We start from the raw sequence: 22,524 nt of genomic DNA, 5'->3' as shown, positions 1-22,524 counted from the left end.
TCTCACTTTTGGTCACGAGATGGCAGCATGCTAAGGGGAAAACCATATTGGCACGGTTTCATTTCGGAATGTTCAAATTTAAAACGTCAATTACGCAGAAGAAAAGTTTTGGTCACAGCATGCCGTCACCACGTGGTCAACGCCGAATAATGACGTTTCACTAAAATCTTAACTTTATTCCCACAAAAGCTATAGAGCACCGATTTTAGAAGACGGACAAAAATTTCCTTTAATTGCAGTTTTCACTTTTAGCTACAAGATGAGAGCAAAACTCCCTAATGTTGTGGAACCATTCATTTTTCAAAGTTTTGTTTCGTTTATTTTATTCTATCTTTTGAGGGATTTATAAAAATACAAATACATGAAATATAAAAATACATTAGAAAATTATAGAGCAGGGCCCAGACAGTCCCAAACCCTCTCACACACTCACATAAGCACTGTGGTCAGAAGATACACAGCCCATAAATAACACTATTAGGCACCTTGTTTTATCACAAAAACAGGTTTAATTTAATATCTCTTTATTTTTTTAAAATAATTAGACATTTTTCTTTAGCCAACTTTTTTTTTTTTCTTTCTTTTTTAAATTACTCTATCTGGGCCTTCTTAAAGCACACAGTAAGTCTGGACGGGAAGCAGATTTGACTTTTTGCAAGTCGGCTGATGCCCCCCCAAATCCTGGTGACCTCCCACCCCCCCCACCCACCCCCCCACTAAAAATAATTCACATGATCAAAAGAACTCATAAAAAAGGAAAAATACAGAATCATAAATACCAGGAACTCTTATTCCAATATACCACTTTATATACGGGATACTCCTCCAAAAGTTCCTAAGAAAATAGAAACTAAATCACTACAAGATACAAGATATCAATGTACTGCATTCAATAACATTATACAGGTTTTTAATACTGTGAAGAATTGACACAAGTAGTGTTTCTTTTCACAATACCAGTCTTGGACAGACCACCACTGATTTGGGAACGACGAGTTCCTCTTCTGTAGGTTCCCTGCTGATGAAATGGCACTGACCTGGGATCTGTTTGGGCACAAGGTTGCTGTTACTACATTCTGCTTCCGCAGGATCCCAAAAGGTGGGGCCAGTACCAGACCGGTACCCCGTTCAGAGGAGCAAGTCCAGGATCAGGGCGGGTTAGGAGTGGGGTGACTGGAGCATATCCATGTGCCCTTAGCGAACGGGGGGGGGGGGGGGGTACTTCAGTGATGATGCAGTGATGATGCAGACTGCGCTAATCCCAAACAAACACAAGGGTCTCTCTCCTGAGGCAGGGGGGGGGCCTTCCATTCTCATCTTTCCAGCAGCAGTCTCTGTGTGGTAATAAGCGCTCAAGGAATGGAGCATGCATCCAAGGTGGCCCCCAATGGCATCTTACGCAGGACACGTCCCACAGCAGTGAACAGGCAGGCATACTGAGAGTCAGAGGCAGAGGAGTGCGCCGCCATCAGCTGCTTTTCCCGTTTCTTATTTTTTGTCTTTAATTTTTTTATGGATGTTTTCAAACTCCAGTCCTACAGCCCAACTTGCTTCTCTCAGGTTTTTTTTAAACCATCTCATTTACATTTTTTTTTTGTTATTTCGGTTTATTACCATTTTAAGGGACAAAGAAAAAGATATTTACAGTGCTTCTGAAATAACGAAATAGACATGTGAATCTATGGTAAATTAAGTCGCACAATATGGGGTGGGGGGGGGGCAAACTGTCATTCTGTCTGTCTGCCTGCAGGAGGCGCTGTGTTAAGTGGGGATGATCCCGTCGGTGCCAAGGCCGTGCTTCAGCTCCAGGTCTTCTAGCTTCCTCCACAGCTCCTCTCGTTCCCTTTCCTTCTTCTTCTCACTGGGGAAGGGAAAGCAGGATGACATGGTCTCTCCTCAAATCCTCCGTGCAAACAAACGTCACATGCAGTGGTGGTCTGATCCCCTCTGCGGCGACAAGCTTCCGCCCCACACCGACTCGACCACGTCTCCCTCCCCCACACAGTACCCACAGAATCGACCTAGTGCCTCCTTACCGCTGGCGGTCCGACTTGTACGTGGACGTCAGCTCGTCAAACAGGGTGCTGTTCATCTCCATGAAGGCTTTCAGCACATTGTACACTAAAGCCACAATGGCCCTGGCAGGACGGCAACAGAGACGGAGCTAAAACACACGGCGCTGCAAAGATGTTCAGGAGCCAGTCACGGTTTCCACTGGATACAAGGTGTTAGGGCCAGTGGGGACCGGCTACCTGCTGCATGTTCACCTGTAGCCATTTCTACAGCTTTTCAACACGTGAAATATAATCTGGATACATCGAAAGAGGCCGACGTGTGAAGTACACACACGCCTGCAGGAACTCAGCACACTTACTGGGTCAGAAAGAAAATCCACAACACTGGTCAGCATCAGCAACTCTGAATACAGCAAATATTAACACCCATTCCTGTGATAGTAACAACCCAAAGGAAGACGGCAGGTACGTGCATGAAATCCATCTTTAAATGTCTCACAGTGTCACATTTCAAGGAAGCCCGGGGAACCTATTCATAGCCTTCTAGGTGATGTCTTCCACAATGTCATGAGAATGGGGCTGGTAGACGAGCGGGGAGCCAGCAGCAGCCAACCAGAGGCAGATACTGGGAGGTGGGAGGAGTTACTCACTGGTTCCAGTGTTCTTTGGAGATCCGGTAGAGGCTGGTGAACATAATGGGTAGGATGACACTGGAATTCTCCTCTATCAGGCTCATGATGTACTCATTGTTCCAATAGTAGAGAGCCCTTTCTGCCACCTGAGGGCGACAGAGGGGCTTTTACCAATGCCTACTGTATACCTCCAATAGCCCACAGAGCGGCTATCAAGGTTTAAACACATGATGTGTGGACGGCTGAGAAGCATTTCGGGTAACAGGCACACTGCGGGCACCTGCAGCAGGGATCTGAGCCAGCTGGGGCAGAGTCCAGCTCTTCGGGGAGAAGGTCAGTCTAACCTGGAAATGTGGGCTGGAGACGCACTTGGAGATCTGCTTGAAGAGCGGCTCCTGGACTTTGACAAACTGCGTGGGCTCAATCACGTCCAGGATCTCCTCCAGCTCCCCCAGGAACATCACCTGAGGTCAGAAACAGAACAGGGTGGGGTCCTCAGGGGGCTCACACATGCTGACAGAGAACAGAGCGGTATCCCAGGCCGTTACCTCAGCCCCGTCGCAGCTGTGGGAAAAGCACATGTTCCGAAAAGCATTTATAAAGACCACAGGGAACGCATCTCAAAGCCCCCCTTCGGGCAGCAGCTGGGTTAAGTGCCTCGTGTGGACGGCATGCCCCCCCCCCCCCATACACACATACAATCCCACAATCCCACATGGACCTGAAGTTCCGGTCTGGATGCACAGTACCTCCTTCTGACTGCACGTCTTTGGCCAAAACTTCAGCAAGCCCCTGATGACCTGGAGGGAGATGTGAGGCAGGTCAGAGGGAGGGGCTAAGCTGGATTTGGGGGGCGGCGGTCCTAAGATGAGAGGGGTGGGGTACTTACCGGTTCTGTGAGTGCTGGGTCCTTTTCTAGGAACTGTACAATGCAATAGGCCAGCTGGGTAGGAGAAGAGAGCAGAATTCATAAGATGGAAGGTAGAGGGCGCTAGACTGTACAGCAAAGACACGCCAACAAGCGACACGGCCACTGCATGGAAAAGCTCGGGGGTCTCTCACACACACACAGGTTAGTAATTATATCATTGTGGGGACTCTCCATTCATTTCTATGGGGAAAACTCTAATCCTAGCATGAGGACCTTAACCCCTACCCAGCCCTGCAAAATCATCCCCACGGGGCCATACCTGTGCATGGAACAGCGATAGGCTCCTGACCGTGTGCAGGGGGATCAGCACTTTCACCAGGAACTGCTTGTGCTCGGCCTTCAGCGGCAGAGCGAAGCCGTTGATGATGCTGTGGGATCAGGGAGGGCGGAACGCAGATGAGCGGACGGCTGCCCGCAGCCACAGCAGCCCCAGTGACCCCCTGCCTCACCCACAAGTGTGGCTAAGTGCTGCTTTCCACCTACTGTGGACACGTTCTCCGGGTGATCGAACCTCTTGCATCACTCCACCTGGCTGCCATGCACTTTTATGACAGGCCTGGGGTGGCGCTGTTGAGCAAAGCTGCTCTTAAGACAGGGAGCTGTATTGCATTGTAATTACAAACATTTTACTTGTCTACAGCCACCTGGGAGTCTTTATAATCCCCTAGCAAGAGACCCTATAAAATGCCGGTATTTCCGGACTTCCTCAGCTAACCGTCCTTCAAATCCGCAAGCCATGTTTGTTATCATTCTGATCATAGACGGTAGAAAAGGGGATCACATACAATCTTAGGCTCTTCCCCTGGCCAATGAACGATCGAGACGTCCGAAAGCGGACTTCACGCCCAACCTCTCTGCCCAGAATCAGACGCTGTTGAACGTCCAGAGCAGATGGAAACCAAGCCCAAGCCCAAAGGGGGGGGCAGCCCATGTCCCTCCTCCAGAGCGCGGCCACACACCTTCCCAGGATCTCCAGCAGCTCAGCCACACCGTTGAAGTGCTCAGTTTCATAAACAAAACTATCGGGGTGGGAACAGGAATGAGAGTCAGAGGCAGCCGGGTTCCTAAAGAATCACATGCAAAGGCAGCAGCTCTTACCGTAGAAAAATATTATTTATCTGTTTTCGTATAAAAGCCCGCAGCCCCAGGAACTTCCCGTAAATTCTGTGCAGGACTGTCTTCAGGTAGTCCCTCTCCCGGGGGTCCTCACTGTCAAACAGCTCCAGGAGCTGCAAGGGAGGGGCCAACTGAGCAATATGTGGACCAATGGGAGCAGGGGCGCCGACACAGACAGAGACAGACAGACAGACAGAGAGAGAGAGAGAGAGAGAGAGAGAGAGAGAGAGAGAGACAGACAGAGAGAGAGAGAGAGAGACAGACAGAGAGAGAGAGAGAGAGACAGACAGAGAGAGAGAGAGAGAGACAGACAGAGAGGCACCTGCTCACTCACCTGTAACACAAATTTCTGATCAATGTATTTTTTGGCAATGCTGGGCTGGAACTCCTGACTCTCCAAAAAGCGTATGAAGAATTCATACACCAGCTGCAAAGAGAGAGGGGGAGGGATCAGGACACCAACGGGGGCCAGCATTACCTAACACCAGCAGGGGGCGCCACACTCTGGGGTGAGCATTTATGGGCATTAGTTTTAAGTGATGCAACAAACATTCAAGATATTTCAATAATTCAAATAACATTCAAACTGTCAATAAAGAACATCGCTTGATAGCACACGTCAGCTTAAATCATAGTGCAATTCCAACCAATCACATGGTAGCCTTTTCAGAATGGACAACCTATGAGCAACAAACGCACAGTAAGGTTGCTTGAGTTAGCGCACGCCGCATGCTATCGTCATAGAAAAGATGAGTGCAAGGAAACTTCCGTAGAGAAAGTGACAGCTCAGCAGCCTCGGCACCTTTTAAAAAACATTAATACTGCGGATAAACAAGGTAAATCTGGTGTTGTGTGGTACTTCTTACAGTTTAACGTCTGACACGCAACAGTCTGGCGCTGTGTACTGCAAACTCTGCTGGATACTGGTGCCAACTAAAACACTGCAAACTTATTTTACCAGCTGACGCTTTGCCATACAGTAGAAGATAAAGAATGCAAATGCTTCCAAGCACAAAACAGAAGTCAGGGTTTCCAGGTTCAACCTGAAAAAAAAATGCAGGCAAATAACGGCCTGTATGGGTTACAAAGGGGACAGGTGGTAAGTCCACCAGCAATGTTAAACCCCCATGTGATGTAAAACAAACAGCGAGAGTCAAACCACGCAGCACACACCGTACTGTCAGCGTTTTCTACCGTCATGCCCTATGACAGTGTATTTCTGCAGACTTATTTATTAAAATTAGTTTTCAGTTTGCAGTCTTTTAAATTTGTTGCCACCTTTCAGAACCTGTGTAAGGACAATTCTCAGGTGTAAGAGAACTTCAAGCAAAAACAGAGCGTGTGATGATTAACAATACTGACTGACAGGAAAAGATGATACCTTTTTTATATCATTTTATGGTGATAAAATATTTTGCCATATCATCCAGCCCCGCCAGTAACCTCACCTGCTCCAGGGACTTAATAGTTAAATCACTGCCAACCCAGAGATGCGAATCAGCAATCACAGGCACAGCCCCCAAACCCACTGAGCCACACGATGCCTCGCAAGGGCAAGGAGCTGAGCGACAGACAGAGAAGGCAAACTCCAACCCAGCTGATGTCTTTCAAAGGGCTCATGGGAATTTTACTTACACGAAAATGTTCTGATGGCAGAAGGGGAAATGATTGGTTCAAAAACAACCAGATTGCAGAGGAGGTGGATCCAAGTAACTAGAAAAAGTGGGACCAACCAATCAGAAGTCTTAATCCCACCTGCTCTAGCTGCTTGGACTCATCGCAACTGCCCTATGAAACGGTCATTTTTCATTCTTCCCTCGTGACATTTGTGTGCAAGTAAATCTCCCATGAGCTTTAAAAGAGCAGCAAGGTGGGATAAACAAAAACACATTCAAATGTACTTGTACAAAGAGCAAATAAAGCATAATTTTTTTAAACAGTCCCACTGCATCATAGACTGGAGCACTCCAAGGAAGAACAGTCGATCGCCTATCCGCAAATCACAAACCGAGACGCATGTGATCAGTGGAGGCACCTGCAGGTGTGGCCAGGAGGCCTCCAGCGTGGGCTCGTCCTCTTCAGGGTCAAACTCGTTACTGTCGCTGGGGGGGAGGGTTCGGAATATGTTGTTGGACACCTGGAAGGCAGAAGACAAGGGAGCTGTGATCATCATAGGGAAGCCACGTCTGGAACAGGGCTCCCCTGGCGTATAATCTTAAGGTCTCGCCCCAGCGCATTTGCTGCGGTCTCACCATTTTGACCACCTCTGGGTAGGCCTGCTCCGTCAGGTAGCCCCGGCTGACCGTCACGTACTCCACCAGCTCGTTGAGCGTGGAACGCTTGTACTCCTTCATCTTGAGGTCCGACAGCGTGTCCATGAAGTCGAAGACAGTGCAGCACTGCTGCAGCTTCTTCAGGAACAGCTCCGGCTGTTCCGGGGCCAGGACATCTGTGAGGAGAAGGGTGTGGGGGGGACAAGTCACCACCAGCAGGGGGCACCAGAGAGGCGGAGCTAGCACCAGGGGAGGGAGGATGAAAAGACATATGAGGATACAAAACCTGTGCGACCCTACCGAGCTACGATGAAGCAACACAGTGCCGCAGGCGTTGGGGAACCGACCCGTCAGTCTTCTGACTCCCGTAGTAAAGATATATTTCAAGCGAAGGAACCAAATATGAGAATGCAAAGGCTCAATCCCAAAGCAGATCCTACTTCTCACACACACACAATGAAAATGCGGTCGCAACAGAAACCAGAAACCAAAATAGCATTCGTTCCTGCCCTCAGGACTCCACCAAATCTCTATCAACGCATACGGAGTCTCCCCCACCAGGCACTCGCTCCGTGAGAGCGAACCGGGAGGGTCCCCCGACTGCACGCAGCAAGTTGCTGATGGGTTACGGGCGGCTGCTGGGCAGACAAGCAAACAAACCAAGCGGCCACCCAGCTGGGCTCCGCTTCTCCAGCATGACGCAGAGTCGGCTGCACACGCGCACTACCGGTCCCGCTGTGGGGTTTTCCCGATTCCCATCCCCGACGGCCTCGTGCGCCGCTAAAAATAGCCGCCGTCCCTCCAGAGGAGGAATTCAGTTACTTGCAGGAGCCTTTCCTCTTTTCTGTGCAACCTTCCCACCAAAAATCCCAACGCTTACCAGTGTGCGAAGGGCTCCCAGCTCTACTCCCTGGCAGATGGGTACATGCAGGATTCCCAATTACTAAAGACGTCAGACACTACAGAAAAACCATCTTAAAAGACATATCAGCGTACCTTCCTTTCCGAGCTGTCAGTCGTTATAAAACCAGCATACTGAGCAGTGTGGGCTGACTCCGGAGCTCCTACGCAGGGGCCCAACAGCTGGTTGGCAGGCGGCAGAGCCAGGCCAGAGGCTAGACTAGGCTGCTGTTAGCCCGTGTTTTCAATACAACCCGTGGAGTGGCTTTGCGGTCCCTTTGATCGTACGGTCCTCTGGTGCCTCAGCTTTCTACGCACAGCCCTGATCAGGTTACTGAGGCATTATGGGCCACAGGGCCGAGGAGGACGGCAGGCAGGCCTGATGCCAACTGCCGACCATCTGCAATAGGCTACCAGCCTCGACTGGACGGCCGCACCCTAAGCCGATGTAACTACAGCCCGCGTGCGACATCCGATCCCCGTCCTGCGCGTGTGACAGACCCCCCGTGGCGGAGGAGCAGCAGGGAACAGGGAGTCCGTTCAGAATTTATAAAGCGCTCACTTCGGTGAGCCTCGTGCACCTCGAGAACAGAAAGCGCCACACCTCCGGGGACGTGTGCCGGGAAGGCGACGCCCACCAGATGGCGACATCGAGGTGAACAAAGGGGAGTGCGAGCTGGGAAGGGGATCCCTCACAATGGATCATGATAATTATTTTATTAGTCAGAAGGGAAAAAAGGGTGTGGATGCGAGTGTCATTAGTGGAGGGGGGGGGGGTTAGATTACCGGCACAGAGGGAAAGGCAGGCCAGCGGATGACCGGGACAGGCCGTGCCGGCAACGAAGGACACGACCTGAACAAAAACAGGCATGCAAGTACATCAAGAAAAGGCCCGACGCTGAGAAGCGGCACAGCAAAACCAGCCCGTCTCCGACCACAGAATCAGTTTACTTTCACAAATGCTTTCCTGTACTCAAACAGATGTAAGCATGTAGGGTCACGTGACCCGCCGAAGTTACAAACATCCTCCCTCTGTATCCTGCGGGCGACCTGGCAGGGCGGCGCTCTCACGGAAATCTGCTGAAAGCATTTCCAGGTAACGTGTTTTGTCGGCCGTCCTCGGGCTTCCCACAGAGCAAAGGCTTTGTCGCGTCTGCAGACAAATGCAATCGAAGCGTATTGCTGTCGGGAATCCGGAAAAGGACGCGGACATCGGGGATGGGAGAGACGCTGAGGGATACTGGGAACTGGCATATCGGCCACAGCAAATGCACCCGTATATCGACAAAGGCTATCCTGTCCGGGAATCAGAGTCTGGCTTCAGTGAGACAAGCGACAGACCACAGGGTAACAGATCTGGGCTGTGTTCAGTGCTGTGCCACACTGTTTTTGTGCCCCTCACTGGGTTCCAGTGGAGTGATCGGACTGGGCCTGCCTTTACCTGCAGAAACGCCCCCTTAACCCACAAATTATCAACTTGGAACTTGTGTATATACACGCACCCTCTCTGGTGTTTCAGCCTTCCAGCTGAAAAGACTCAGTAACCAGAAGTTACTTCTCTCCTGAAGCTGTGAAACACCAGATCAGATACCTGAGTAGCAGTCCAGCTGGGGGGAGGGGGACCTGACTGGGAACAGCCTTGGTGCCGCACAGCGAGGTACAGGACGGTGTAGAGCCACCACCTGCTTCTCTAGGCTCACAGGGACCCCCGGGGCTCTGGTTACGGCCACGAGAGGTGGGGAGAAGGCACAGCTGCCCTCTGGGAAAAGGGGAAGTCCCTCTGCTTGCTGGGCCTATGATTCCAAATGCTATTTCTGCATCATGCATTTTTATTTCAGTCTATGAGGTCAGGGTGACAGCCATCTGGACAGACGAAGCCAGTGAGGTCACGGGGGGGGGGGGGCACTCATGGCTGCAGTAAGGTAGGCTGCCAGACGAAAATGGACTATAGCTTTACAGACACGCCTGTGTGGGGGGAGCCACTCCTAGGGCTGGGTGGGGCTCTGGAGATCAACATGAGCGGCACCCGCCCCATTCCGCCCCCAGGTTCCCTCACACACAGGGCACACACTTCCATCTGCTCCGTACCGCATCCACTATATGCAGACTTGGGGTGGAGGACGAGGGGCAGTAGAGCAACTTCCCAGCCAAACACCCCACCTCACACACACACACACACACACACAAATCTGACACCAGGAGGCTACACTTTGGTACATCAGTCCAGACTCAGAGACAGACAGCGAGTGTGTGGCAGAGAATCAACACACTCAGAACTGGGGCTTTCAACAGGAAAGAAGAGGGAACAGGAGCAGGTTCACTGTGCCCAACCACAATAACCATATGGAGTTTCTAGCAGGGAGAAAAACACCAGACTAGGAGTGACCTGAAGACCATCAAATCCTTCTCCAGCTTGTCATTACCAGAGCCAAGTGCATCCTCAGACCCCCAGCTATGCATAGGCTGTCCTGCTCAACACAAAGGCTCACGGAAGAGCGGCTACCACCTTTCAAGCGGGAAGATGTTCTTAACAGTGACTGGGATGCCAGGGTCCGGCCAACTGGGCACAACCTAAGACAGCTTCTCCCCTCCCAGCTTCTCCCACCTCCACGACTCCCGCACAGGGCCGGCTGAAGCCCACGTAGAACCTAGGCAATCTGCCAGGAGGGCAGCCTTGGTAGTTTGCCAAATCAGTGACCCCGCAGAAGATGGTGCTCAACGCAGCTGCAGCTGAACACCATCTCAACCAGCTAGCATCTTATGTACAGGTCCAGAACTCTCCTGCCATCTACTGCTAGCAGAGGATTTAGCTCAAGGCTTTAAGAAGTACGCCATCTGCTGGCCAGAAGGGGAATACCCGAGTGAGCACGATACACAATGCCAGAAATCAAATCCCACAAACATGGAAGCACCTGGGTGCGGCATGAAGGAGAGGCAATGCTACATGGTTTCTGCTTAAATAGCCCAAAACACACACTGATGTTACAGACAAATACACGACACAATGATCCAATCCAGTACTATTATATACAATATGAACAGGACACAAGCTAAACAAGCCCTAACAATGAGCCAGTGAGAAAACGAACTTACACACACATTTACTGGACATTAATACATCAAGCCACCGATTCACCGCTCTGTACACAACAAATTACCCTCCGACCACAAGGGGGCGCCCCAACTCCTTGGCCTTACCTTTGAGGAGGGGCAGCGGCGTGAGCTCAATGGGTTTGCCCTGAGACCGGAACTGCGAGGAACTCTGCGACCGCTTCTGCTTCACCTTCCTGACAGATTTCCGAGAAAATCCGTCCACTTTGTCCACCGATGGAGGCGAGGTGGCTGCTGAGGACATAGCCCTGCTGGAAAAAGGGATGGGGGGGGTCAGTGACAGCAATCCACACGTACAGAGAGTCACTGGTGCAAATAAAAGCCCATAACTAGTGTGACAGCGTAAGCCTCTGGTGGATTTGGCCCCAGTTCTCTGGATCCCAAGGGGGTGGACAGGAGGGAGAGAGACACGCATCTGGGCGCTGATGGAATGTTCCATGACGGCAGCACATGGCACATGAGAGCGCCAACAGCCCCGTAACTAAGGCCTGGGATCAGAGACCCTCACAGCATACAGATCCAGAGCACTGGGAAAGGCCTTTAATGTGGGAATATTAAGGCAGCAGGACGCACCTCACTCCGGCCTTCCCACAATCCCGCTGCTCTGGATCAGAGATGCAGTCCACTGAAAGACAGCGCTGCAGAGCACAGGCCCCCCACACCCCCTTTCTCGGGCTGCACGCCTGTAATGCAATCTGCCCCCAGGTACCAGAAGCAACACTGAAAGCCTCCTGTAAGCTCCACTGAGAGAAGCAAGGCCCAGCAGATTCCTTCTCAGGAGTCCAAAGGATACCTTGCGGTTCCAGACCCAAGAAAGTCAGGTGACGCCACTAAACGCCATTTCACAACATGCACGGAGACGATATGGTTGGGACTTCATCCCACGTTCCTTCGGCCACGTTCCGTTTCGCTCGCTGGCCTCTGTGGACACCAACCCCCTCCAACCAGGAAACATCAGCATCCCAGTCCGTAATAAAACCCCCAATGCAGGGTCCCAAGTTCAAAGCCGTGACTGGGAATCGACAGGACGTTGTGCAAAAGAGAAACCAAACATGCAAGTAGCCCATGGGGGCAACAGCAGCAGAGCGCTTTGCGATCCAATGGGATTCCACGAGCCCCCGTGCGGAGATGGATGCCCGGGTCTCGCTACAGCACTGGTGGCAATCAGCTGACAATTGGTCACCTGTCTGTCAACCGCCATTACATAAGAGCCCAGGTAACCTCCACACAGGTGGTGGGATCAGAAGCCATGAGTGGGGCTCCTGGGCAGAACCAGAAACAGCAGGAGCTTGGTCACAAGACATGCAGGGCTAGGAGGAAGCTAGCGATGGGATACCCCCACACCCCAAACAGGGTCTGCCCCACTCATAGGGGTAAAGCTGTCAAATCCAGATTTAACAGACCCCCCAATGCTGAACCTTGACAAGTCAGAGTGATGAGACTGAATCTGATATTTCTGAAGCCCAGAATAGGACAGAACAGAGGACATCACAGCCTGTCCCTAAAGAGACCAGCGGGAAACCTCCCAGCAAGTAGGAGGACACAGTTTACAGCACCTGTCATAAAGCAGGTCTTTGCAAGTGGAGGGGGGGGGGGGTCATTTGCATGCCTGCAAATCAGCTGATCCCACACTGAGTAAGCATTCATATACGCAGGAAACACACCATTATAAACAAAGTTATCACCAATACCATCTGTCACAGAGCTGATACTTATCCAAATGGCCTGGCCACTATTAAAAACTGCACACAACTTCAAAAAAGAGACACACACTCAGAAACTCCATAGCAGTATGGGTTAAGCGCTGGATTTTAAAGTACACCCTTCTGGGTAACAGGCCCATAACCACTACGCCACCTGCTGTCCATGACACCAAATGATATTCAGAGGAGACTAAGAAGCAGCCAGTTCTCACTGGAAGAAGGCAGACAGAACCATCGGGGGAGAAAGCAGCTCAGACGGCTTGTTTTTTTTCCCCACCATCGTCAGTTTGGGATCGATTCAGGCGGCTCTGAAGGAGCACCGGGGAATCACAGGAACCGGAATCAAAGGCACGATTCATATCTGCAAACGCCTCGGCTGCTGCACAACCCAATACCAAAGAGCCAGGGCCAAACAGTCCGTGTACACACCTGAACCGAAGCCCGACGTGCAACCCAAGGTAAGTCGGTTACACAATGCAACACGCCCACTGGCTGCTTCACCCTCTGTAACCCATCACACGCATTTCCGGCGCGTTTGCAGTAACTCGGGTAATGTGCAAAAATGCAACGCAGGAGATGTGAAAAAGCAGCACATCTTCCCATGGTACCTAAATCCCCGAGGTGACACATACGCCGGTATCGTGGGAGGTGGCCGGCAATGACAGGCACCCTGACATCGTAGTGGCCCCCTCCTTCCGGGTTAACACACATGCCACCAGATCAGCCGGCCATATATATATATATATATTTATTTTAATTTTTTTTTATTTTTAATCTGAATACAGAGTTTACACAAAGACATTGTATATTTACATTGGACACGGTCTAACGAGCATACCATAATCTAAACGAACTATCTCGTTACACATTTGGAGGTGCGCTGGCTAAATACCGCGTCCGGGGGGATGTGAGAGCAAACGGCAGGCGCCATGCAGCAAAACCAGGAGTCCCGGAACCGGGGAAGAAGCCGGATCCTGGGCCAAATCTGCGGGGCCCGGAGAAGCACATCCTCCGCCAGACACTGGCGGCGCAGGACGTACAAAGCAAAAGAAAAAGCCGCAGTAAGCGGACATTAACACCCCCAAGACCGGAACGAATACGCGTTTTAAGCACCATTTTCTAAGGTGGGGAGTGAATCGACGGGTCATTCTGCAGGCCTAAGCAAACGTCCCTCAGCCAGACAGGCGGATAACCCACTTATGTCTGACATCGATCCTCGCAGCCTTTCCGGCCGCTTTCACCCACCCCCCGGGTGCCTCCGGTTCGCTAGCCGCACACGTTTCCACGGGACGAAGCGTGATAGCCGGCGGCTGCCGCGTACGGAGAGCCGGCGGAGCGACTCAGCTTTACCTTGATCCTCCGTGCTTCGGAGCGGAGATGACGGCAGCGGGCGAGCCTGCTTCGTGGTATTTACGCCAAGGTGTTTCTCGGTCCGGTGCGGTCAGCCCCTCCCCGCGGCCTTTCCGACACAGCCAGACCCGCCAGCACCTTTTACCTCCTAACTAAGTAATCCGCCGCGTCCCATTAACATATAAAAGGACGAAGCGAGCTCAATCACGTGCCTGGCTCGTTGGCGGAATAGCTTGCTGAAAGCGCAGCACTAGCGCTCGTTTATTTCTTTCTTATATTCCTCTTTTTTTACTCTTGTTTAATTCGGGGCGATCTCTTTTCGCCCTATTGTCAATATTACTGGGCTGAGTCCATGGCACACATAACACAGCTACACCCTACCTTACTACGCGGCCTCGTCTAATGAGCGCTGGCTATTGGGTAGTTTGAAGGAATTGCGAGTTCTGATTGGTTGTCATTCACGTCCATCATCTGCAGGGGCGCCCTCAGATGGACAACTGCGTTCGGTTGCGGAGCAGATGACTAGAAATGAGATTGGGCGAAGGCGAAGGTGGGACATTCCCCGTATGGAATGAGGCTCGACTCGTTCGGAGCCCCCCCGCATTTCACTGTTCATTTCGCTCTCTTTCCGCTCCGTCCCAACGCTCTGGGAAAATGCAGGCTGCGAATCGCCCTGGCAGGCGGTATGGTTCGGCTGGGAGATTAAACAGGGATTTTATTACAGGAAAGGCGAATGCAAACTGTAACTGTTACATAACCGGAACCGGAAAACCACAGTGACCAACCTAGAATATATTAGGCTGCCCCCTAACGTTAATCAGATGACTATATTTTATAGACTCATTATTATAAAGTAAATTCTTAATGCTTTGACATAACCGGACTTCTTCAACAAATAAGACAATAAATGGATTTTAAAGATTAGAAAGAAGACTGACTTTGACCTTGACACGTTAACAAAATACTTTTATCTTTGTAACTGACTAAGAAGAAATTCCTGTGTTCATTTATTATGAGCATAATAAAATGTTACTATATGTCACACCCAAGAACCTCACCTGGTGAAGACGTGTGTGAGCTGTCATGGGAATGTCTCTGCATTCCAGGCTGTTGCACTCATCCAGTCTCGCTGGGACACACGACACGTGCTTCTTTTACATTTTTATTTTGAAAGCCTTCCATTTACGTTGTATTTCTTGCAAAAGCCATAAAATAATCACAGACCAGATATCACAAACTCAAAAAGGATTAGTATGACAATTTATTAAATTAAAAAAAGACTTTTAGCCCAACAGGACACGGTGTTCAAGACGTACTTTTATTCAAATGAGAAGATAAATGTCAGCCCTCCCATACCCCAACCAACCAGGACACAGCCCATTGTAATCTCTACACAGGACAAATGGTAACCCCCCAGATGTAAACCCCCAGATGTAAAGCATATTTCAGCCTGCAGGCAGAGAATAGCAGTGCCGGCACACACAGTCTGCCCGGGGTTACTGGCTCATTAGCGTCACCTTCCTGGTGTGAAATACGACCAGCTTCCTGGCCCTACACAGCTGAGGGCCCCCATCTGTCCACAGGGGTCAAACCAAGGTCACCAACCTTGACCTGTGCAAAGCAAGTGGGTGTTTTCAAAACAAAGGGCAGAAAGCCAGAACTTTAAAAACAAAATATGAAAGAGCCCATTGACAAATACGACAATTTAAAAGATTTAAGTTGATTTTAAAAAGATGCCAGGGTGTTAAAAGCTGGTCTTAAAAGGACATGCTAATTTTTCAGGGTTCTACACCCCCAACATGCTGACACAAGGCACAGTGAGGCCAGCTGTCCCATTACATCTAAAAGTGCCAGTCCAGGAGGGCGGGACATATCACATGACACTGGAGTGATGAGACAAATGCCACTTTCTCTGTCCATTTCTCCTCTAGTGGGAGGCACTATGTTCTGTAGACATGACCCCCGTTTAAGTTCAAAACCACTGAGGTAAAGTACCCTACTTGTATGCATCACAGCGTCATGCCCCTCCCGCATTCAGAGACCCCCCCTCCTTCCTCACTGCCCCAAAAGAGCAGCTGTACCACAGTGCCCTCATGTGTCTGGAGGACTGCACACACTCTCCGCTCCCTTCTTTAAATGGCCGCCTTTCCTGTTCCTGAGATTTGAGTGGGGTCTGGCTTTGATCTGTAGACCAGACAGGCTCTTCAGGGTGCTCCTCCCCTGTGGCGAAGACTCCTCTGCCCCAGGCTTCCACTGCAGCAGCTGGGAGTCCTCCCCTCCAGTGATCAGAGCATTCCCGACAGAATCCCATGCAAAGCAGCGCACAGTGCAAGAATGGCCACCTTGCAGAGATTTCAGTAGCTCCAGGCCTTGGTCGGCACAGTGCAGCAGGTGGACCTCCCCACGGCGGGTCCCACCCAGCACCAGCAGTTTCTCCATACTTTCAACCCAGGCCCCTCCCACAAAGTAATCCAGGGTGGCCTGGGTGGGGAGAGGGGTGGAACTGCGGGCGTCAGGGAGGTTCAGCACGGTCAGGGGCTCCTCCGTGTCCAGCTGGCTAAGGTCCCACAGGTAGAGGCCCTCATCGTGACTCAAGCATAGCAGACGTCCATAGTCATGGCCCGCCCAGGACACAGAACTGACGGAGGAACCAGAGTTACAGGTGGCCAGAAGCGCCTCATCTTCTGAGCTACAACTCAGGTCGAACACATTGACCAGGCCATCGGTGGAACCCGAGGCCAAGCGGTCGGGATCGCGGGGGTGGAAGCACACCTGTGTGATATCATCACTGTGGGACTCTGAGTACACACCCAGAACACCGCCGCCATCTGCACCCTTCACGGCACGTGCATCCCAAAACAACAGGAAGCTGTCCTCGTCGTGCTGCTCCGTGCCACCACACAGAACTACGCCGCCGCAGCTGACGTCAAAGCTGCACACAGGATACGACTGTGAGCTGCTAAACACCTGCACGGTTTTCCCGGTGGGCGAACGTACATCCCAGGCCCGGATCGTTCCATCAGCAGAGCCAGAAAACAGGAGGCTGGGTGAGGTGGGGGAGAAACACACCCCACAAATGGTACCTGTGTGACCCTGAAACTCTCGCAGCTGACACAGGTTGTGCAGACTGTGGAGCTGGACCAATCGATTGGAGCAGCAAACAGCCATCAGTCTGTCCCCAGAAGGAGGTCCTGTCTGAAGGGCTACGTCCAGCACGTAGCTGGGCTTGCTGGGCTGCAGGCGCCGGGCCAAAGATAGAGCATCGAAATTAACCTCCAGGCTCTCCATGGTGACACTTATCTTACTCACTTATTCTGAAACGGGAGAAAATCGGTCAATACTTACAGGATTTCATTTAACTGAGTATGAACTGTCTGCTTATCACACGCATATGAAAATGAACGACCATGCGATATAAAATATAAAGATAAAAGCATTACAGTGCAGGACCTTCCGACGCGGTGGTAGCCATAACACGTAATAAAATACTAAATTTCATAACACTAATATGAACGTGTGATGTCAACGATCGGTCTGCTGTCAGAGCAATGACTTTCGAAGACACTACTATGCTAGTACGTTACCGTTAATCTTAGACGTTTCTGATGAAGCGTTAATCAACGACCAAGGTTCAAGGTCTTGAATCCATAAAATTTTATGCATCTGGCCTCCAAAATAACTGAATAAAATCCCACATTCCCCTTATCTGAGGCTCATGGTTTTCACTAATCAATCCACGAACTTCTTACGCAGTGTGTCACATTTTTAGTGCTCCCCTGTGAAACTTCACGTCAAGGTTACGGAGTTCCTATTTAACACATTATTTTAAAATTACTGTATTTATACGAAGGATCAGTTTCGGTATAACACATATAACTACGGAAAAAGACAACACACTGACCTATACCTAATAGTCTGGTAGTGAACGGTAAATACATATCCAAGGTTTTGATCCTTTTAAACGTAAGCGTCTCACACGGCGGTTTGTGAACTACCTAATGTTTTCCCTGCGGATAGTTTTCCCTGCTACACTGTTAACGATACTGGATACTCGAATACCTAGAATCAACGAGAAAATATAATTCAGTTGCTAGACTTAAACGCCAGGCGGCAGCAAAACACTGCAAATTTATTTAATCCGGCAATGTTGTCGTTCCATCACCAAACCACTTATCCAGGACAGAGTGGGAATGGAGACCAGAACCGACGTAATCGGGTAGTGCAAAACCTATTACAGATTTACAAGGCTTTGTTGCAATGACTAATTTTTGCAGGTTTTATTATTTTTCAACAAAAATTATCCATCTTTCAACTTCTAATCTCGGTCAGGGTCACAACGCAATGTAAAAATAACCATTAAAACACAGGACAGAATAATTGAAGTAAGTCTGAACGTAGTTGTAAAACTGCATATATGCATATAAACCATAATTGTATATAAACCCTTAAGTAAGGATTTAGGCATTGGTCATGTTTTACAGAGCATACCATAAAATGTGATGTGTATAAACTGAAATATGGAGACCTTGGTCATTCTGAGAAAACAGTAAATCATTACATGAATGAATAAGTGAGCCATTTGTCTGTCATAAACGTGATTAAGCCACACCGAGGAAAAGGGAAACTAGCATGTCTGGCTGAAGGTGATGGTTAAAGGTCACTTCAAGGAAAGGTCGATATATTCATCCATTTCTCTTCCGAGCACTTATCCCAAGTGGGGTCACAGGGGATTGGAGCCTATGGCTGTAGTACACCCTGAGCAAGATGCCAGTCTTGCCATCTCAGGTCATACACCTGCACACGTAAGCATATGTCAACACCATAGAGACAGAAACTTGCCAAACTATCTTTGTGCTGCAGGAGGATACCTACCGGGAAAATATGCAAACTCCACGAACACAAAGCAGATGTGGGATTTGAACCCCTAACCGTGGAAGTGTGAAGCAACACTGCTGTCTATTGAGACACTACACATCAAAATCAGAACGTTTATCGTTATTTTGACATAGTAGGTAACTTTTATTTAGTTATTCTTCCTTCCGTAATGATGCTATGTGGGTCCTGGCAGCAAGTAGGAGGCAGTGACAGTATGGAGAGCCCAGCCACTGACAGGGGGGTCTTTGTACAGGCGGCGCGCTGGACAATGTGCTCTGTGCCCCCCATTGGTGCTCCACGCAGATGCCTGATGAGATGGAGGCCAAACGAGCTCAGCGGAGCTCGGATGTGTGACGCGTAGATGGGGAGGGGCCAAATGACAGGGCTGTCATTGTAAGGCCAACAGAAGCTCCTCTTACAAGGAGTCCCCCAGCTGCACAGGGGGGGTTTGCAGTATTGGACCTCCATTTTAGCTGTGTAACGATACTCCACCTCCCTTCCCTTAGGTCAGTTTGGTAAACCAGTTTTTGTTCTATACTGATGCAGTTATGAGTTACAAGAAAGTTATCCTCAGTGCAGTAGCTGTTTTACTGGCCAAAAGGGGGCGACATTGACCAGTTAGCCACCTGCTGAGTGCTACAGGCTGGCTTTTTGGAACACTCCTGCCTGAGTCTGCCACACTGGGGAGAGGCCCTCCATCCATCGTCAACAAAACCCAAACACCCTCGGGTGGGGGGTCGGAGTAGAGGGGGATAGGTGTGGCCTTTGAGGATCTGAGCTTTGGAGAGGGACGCAAGCCGGGCCAGCACACGCGTCAGCATTGAACCACACCCAATCTTCACAAATACTCCCAATCTCATCCAACATACACTGAGTATTATAATCAGCGACAAAAGTAGGCCTGAGCTGCTCCAGGTTCTTTGTAGATGATTATAAAGAAACTCACAAGATAATTAGTGAGCAGACATTGTCATTAAGGGATGTGCACCAAGCTGCCACACTTTCATTTGCTCTTAAAATCATGGCACACACATAGAACCAAATCCTTCTAAAGGTGGGGAAACAAGAGCCACTATAAAACTGTCCAACTCCCCACTGATGTTCGTCTGTGGATAAAACAAAAGATTGAAAAGAAATGCAGGAGCAGAGCCAACAGCACTGAGAAGAACCGCTTTCCTTGAAAAAGCCTCATCTGCCCACTAAAGCATGACGTCTATGGAGGGGCAAAGCAGTGAGCGGTCAGGAGGGCCGCAGGCAGCATTAAAACAGACAGAACATTTTCGTCTCGGTCACCCTGACAGAGACACACGCTAAGCTGAAACGAGTGGAATAACGACCACAATTTAAGCTGACATGTATTGTGCATTTTTATTTGTGCAAGTTTATTTATGCGGGCGGACACATGAAAAACCCATTGAATAACATGTCACTCCACTGCTGGAAAAGAAGCCAATGGAATAAAAGGAGAAAATGGAACAACAGGAGCTGCATTCCATCCCTTGTTCTCTGTCATTCGCAGTGTGGAGAGGAAAAAGTGAGCAGGGCTGCACGATTCTGGGTAAAATCCGAATCGTGACTTTTTTTTCCACTCAATCAAGATCGCAATTATCTTTCACGGTTTTTGAGTAGGCCTAATACATATCTCTCCTCTTTATTATTATTTGCATTACATAATGTCTTTATTAAGACAGAACAAGCAATATGATTGTTACTGAAATGGGAGTCACATCAACTTTGCGGAACAGAAAGGGCACACTCGGTTTTTAACAAAACTCATTTCCAACTACAAGAAATACTAAACTTAAACCTCATCTGCTCTTAATTATACCACATTCGAACCAATGTTTTCGCTACAAATTCATTGCACTAATCAGAAAAAAAAATATCCACACAAGCGAATGTGACACCTTTTTCAGTACGAGCCTGTTATTGCTTGAACTGGGCTCTGAAAAATTTCTTTCCTCTTCCTCACCATCACCAGATGGGTCTTCGAGTCTGAATCATTTTGTCCTTGTTGTCAAAGCATTTTCTTTCACCTCGTTGCACACATTGGATTTGTTTCCTACCCGGCCGCTCTTCCTGGATACAGTCCGTCTTTTAGTGTAATGCAGTCCTGTCATCTGTTGATACAGTTCATACAGTAGGAAATGAGAGAGCCTGGTTCAATGCGATGGATCTCCCCACTAATGCAAACACGGCAAAATTGTTATCATGTAAGAATACGATCATATAGGGGTATGAATTAAGATCGTGATTTTAAAACAAAGCCCTACAACAGAAATTAAATTTTAGTTATCAGAGTTAACAGCTGGACTCCCAGAACAAAACTGAATACATGAGCACTGGAAGAAAACACACGAGGCTGAATCACACCCGTCCACTGCCTGACACAAGCTCCTCAGAGAGGACTACAAGACACTCGCGCGACTGGATGTTGCGAGTTACAGTAAAGGCACTGGGCTTTGTGAGATTAACAGTCTAATCCAAGCCGCACACAGCAAAGGATCATCTTTTTTGGTCCATATTCCCACCGATAAGTCAGTCATGTGGAACTGCAGAGAGGCAAACAGAAAAGACTTACACGGCCGCAGCTGCTTGAGAAATTAAAATAATTATGACTAAATTCACTGCAATCAGGGAAGACAGAGGGAAATTCCTCCAGGGTCTATATACTTATGGAGGGACGGACAAAAATTGGTGAATCAGAAAAAGGATAGTAAAAAGCTCTCCTTTCAATACACATTTTATGAATACAGTTCAAAAGATGCTAGCACAGTGGTACAACTGTGGAGGAGCTTGAGATCATTTCTCAGTAGGGAAGTCAGTTCCCTTTCCTCCAGGACTGGAAACAGGGAGTACAATAAGGCAGCAGCCCCCCCCACCCCACCACGGGAGAATCTGCTCATGTCCAAACAGCTCACCCTAATCTCTGTTTGCTGTTGTTTTTGTTCAAAGTTCAGCAAGGTTAGCTTTAGCCTAGCGTGCATTTTTGATTCGGTGCACGATGAGCGGTAAAGTCGGTGGGTTTGTTCCTGATGCCAAGGGCCTTCAGGACCTGTACACAGAGGCCCACTGACACACGCAGCCCCCGCTGGCCCCTGAACCAACACCTCCCATCACACAGTTCCTTCCCCAGAGGCAGAAAAAACATGGAAGAGCTCGATGAGCAGGGCTGACTGTTGGTTTCTGTTCTCCAAAACCAAACACATTGGCATTCTTTATGAGGGAGGTTTGTGTGTGTGTGTGGGGGGGGGGGTTCTGCTTGTTTTAAAGCAATAAAAAAAAAAAAAACTCCACAGAATAGTGGTATATTATATGTATACATGTAAGTGATGTATTATGCTGTCCGTGAGTCTCTCAGCATTGCATCTGCCCTTCCTCACGGAGCTCCAGCTGCAGTAAGTGGTTCGGCTGATCCACAGGAAGTGAACGTTTGCAGCCCACTTGGCGCAGTGAGGGGGAGGGGGGGGGCTTGCAAGATGAACACAGCACCCACAGCTCTCAAGTCTGAAGCTGCCCAGAAACAGAGGGCACTCATCTGAATGCAGACTGGAGGTTCAGGTTGATTATCTCTGACACATGGGGAATAACCTCACCCTCTGCCCCCCCCCCCCCCCC

At 49.6% G+C, this 22,524-nt stretch overlaps 3 protein-coding genes across 5 annotated transcripts in view; all 3 read right to left on the bottom strand.

Moving 5' to 3' along the window:
- Positions 1 to 786: 786 nt before the first annotated feature.
- Positions 787 to 14,447, bottom strand: ppp2r5eb (protein phosphatase 2, regulatory subunit B', epsilon isoform b). Of its 3 annotated transcripts, none has more exons than XM_048974081.1 (14): positions 14,032 to 14,447; positions 11,066 to 11,226; positions 6,947 to 7,143; positions 6,730 to 6,831; positions 5,029 to 5,121; positions 4,677 to 4,807; positions 4,538 to 4,597; positions 3,838 to 3,946; positions 3,537 to 3,590; positions 3,397 to 3,447; positions 2,992 to 3,111; positions 2,666 to 2,793; positions 2,037 to 2,138; positions 787 to 1,861 (listed from the first exon to the last, which is right to left on the bottom strand). In XM_048974081.1, exons 2-14 carry the CDS (start codon positions 11,220 to 11,222, stop codon positions 1,762 to 1,764), a joined length of 1,404 nt encoding a protein of 467 aa, XP_048830038.1. In that variant the 5' UTR covers positions 11,223 to 11,226; positions 14,032 to 14,447; the 3' UTR covers positions 787 to 1,761. The 3 variants fall into 3 exon arrangements, with proteins under 3 accessions (XP_048830038.1, XP_048830037.1, XP_048830039.1); XM_048974080.1 differs by having other exon boundaries at positions 11,066 to 11,229; positions 14,032 to 14,446; XM_048974082.1 differs by lacking the exons at positions 11,066 to 11,226; positions 14,032 to 14,447 and adding an exon at positions 7,964 to 8,360.
- An 827-nt stretch (positions 14,448 to 15,274) lies between these two features.
- On the bottom strand, positions 15,275 to 20,116 carry wdr89 (WD repeat domain 89). Its single transcript, XM_048974083.1, has 2 exons — positions 17,616 to 20,116; positions 15,275 to 17,345 (listed from the first exon to the last, which is right to left on the bottom strand). Exon 2 carries the CDS (start codon positions 17,317 to 17,319, stop codon positions 16,123 to 16,125), a length of 1,197 nt encoding a protein of 398 aa, XP_048830040.1. The 5' UTR covers positions 17,320 to 17,345; positions 17,616 to 20,116; the 3' UTR covers positions 15,275 to 16,122.
- Positions 20,117 to 20,260: 144 nt separating this feature from the next.
- sgpp1b (sphingosine-1-phosphate phosphatase 1b) overlaps positions 20,261 to 22,524 on the bottom strand; it is a 13,173-nt gene continuing 10,909 nt past the window's right edge. Inside the window, exon 3 of the mRNA XM_048974079.1 lies at positions 20,261 to 22,524. This exon is cut by the window's right edge and continues 952 nt beyond it. The gene's annotated coding sequence lies outside the window, so the exon portion shown is untranslated.

Source organism: Brienomyrus brachyistius, chromosome 14, assembly GCF_023856365.1.
Source record: "Brienomyrus brachyistius isolate T26 chromosome 14, BBRACH_0.4, whole genome shotgun sequence".
NCBI classification, from domain to species: Eukaryota; Metazoa; Chordata; class Actinopteri; order Osteoglossiformes; family Mormyridae; genus Brienomyrus; species Brienomyrus brachyistius.
Note: the sequence above shows the minus strand (reverse complement) of the source record. Positions and strands in the feature narration are given on the sequence as shown.

Coding starts and splice junctions, on each gene's coding strand:
- ppp2r5eb (XM_048974081.1), bottom strand. CDS start 11,222: ATGTCCTCAGCAGCCACCTCGCCTCCATCGGTGGACAAAGTGGACGGA. Junction 4,808..5,028: donor ATCAGAAATTTGTGTTACAG/GTGAGTGAGCAG, acceptor CCTCCCTTGCAG/CTCCTGGAGCTGTTTGACAG. Junction 1,862..2,036: donor TACAAGTCGGACCGCCAGCG/GTAAGGAGGCAC, acceptor TCCCTTCCCCAG/TGAGAAGAAGAAGGAAAGGG.
- wdr89 (XM_048974083.1), bottom strand. CDS start 17,319: ATGGAGAGCCTGGAGGTTAATTTCGATGCTCTATCTTTGGCCCGGCGC.